Here is an 823-nt window from a genome sequence, read left to right as displayed (position 1 = left end):
TTCTTCTAATCCGTTAACTTTGCATTTAATCTGAGAAATCAGTGACATTCCACGCAGTTGATAGACCTCTAACGCTGTTCCCGTAGGGGCTAACGTCTTCGATTGCGAAGTACCGTTTATTCTAAAGTTGCATAATGGATCTTGCATTTCTGGTTCTTGGTCGCGTCGCCGATGGATTTGCCAAGAGATTCGTAGGCGCATCCTTGACCAATGACCAACGTCTTCTCGGCCAGCGTCTTGGGCCACGGAGAGTACCGTAAGAGTACTAATACGTGGGTAATACAGAGGGGGTAAGACCTCTCGGTCAATGCTCCTGCTTAATGTATATAAAGGTTGGAGCCTTGACTGGTGTTCGAGGCAGATCGTCATCAGACATGTTCGGGAAGATTATCCTAGCACTTTCGGCTCTGGCCTGGGCCAGTGCCCAGATTCCTAATCTCGGTTTCTGTCCGGAATATATACCCATGGCGAATTTTAACAGACAAAGGGTGAGTAACTTAAATGTTTCGTTAAACACAATTTATGAATTATCGTACACATTCGGTTTATTTTATTTTTTTTATTTTGTTATTTTGTTTTGTTTGTGGAACATTTAATTTTATGTGAATTTATAGAATATACTCTAATTACAGCGATGTTTTATTATTAAACGAATATCAGAGAAAATGAAATTTTCTTTACATTGCAGAATATTTGTGTAATGGATATTTAATTTTCTTATAGTTCATGGGTATTTGGTATGAAGCAGAAAGATATTTCCAGCTTAGTGAAGTAGTATCTCGATGCGTTATGTCGAATTATACGAAAGGTGCCGATGGCAAAT

The 823-nt window shown here is 39.1% G+C and overlaps 1 protein-coding gene across 1 annotated transcript in view; it reads left to right on the top strand.

Annotated features, from left to right (window-relative positions):
• The first annotated feature begins 374 nt into the window (after positions 1-374).
• The window catches only part of LOC105624831 (apolipoprotein D-like), a 7,726-nt gene continuing 7,277 nt past the window's right edge, over positions 375-823 (top strand). Inside the window, 2 exon segments of the mRNA XM_012206182.1 lie at positions 375-488; positions 724-823. The exon segment at positions 724-823 is cut by the window's right edge and continues 40 nt beyond it. Coding sequence (XP_012061572.1) covers positions 375-488; positions 724-823 — 214 coding nt within the window.

This window comes from Atta cephalotes, assembly GCF_000143395.1.
Source record: "Atta cephalotes unplaced genomic scaffold scaffold00090, whole genome shotgun sequence".
Lineage (NCBI taxonomy): Eukaryota > Metazoa > Arthropoda > Insecta > Hymenoptera > Formicidae > Atta > Atta cephalotes.
Note: the sequence above shows the minus strand (reverse complement) of the source record. Positions and strands in the feature narration are given on the sequence as shown.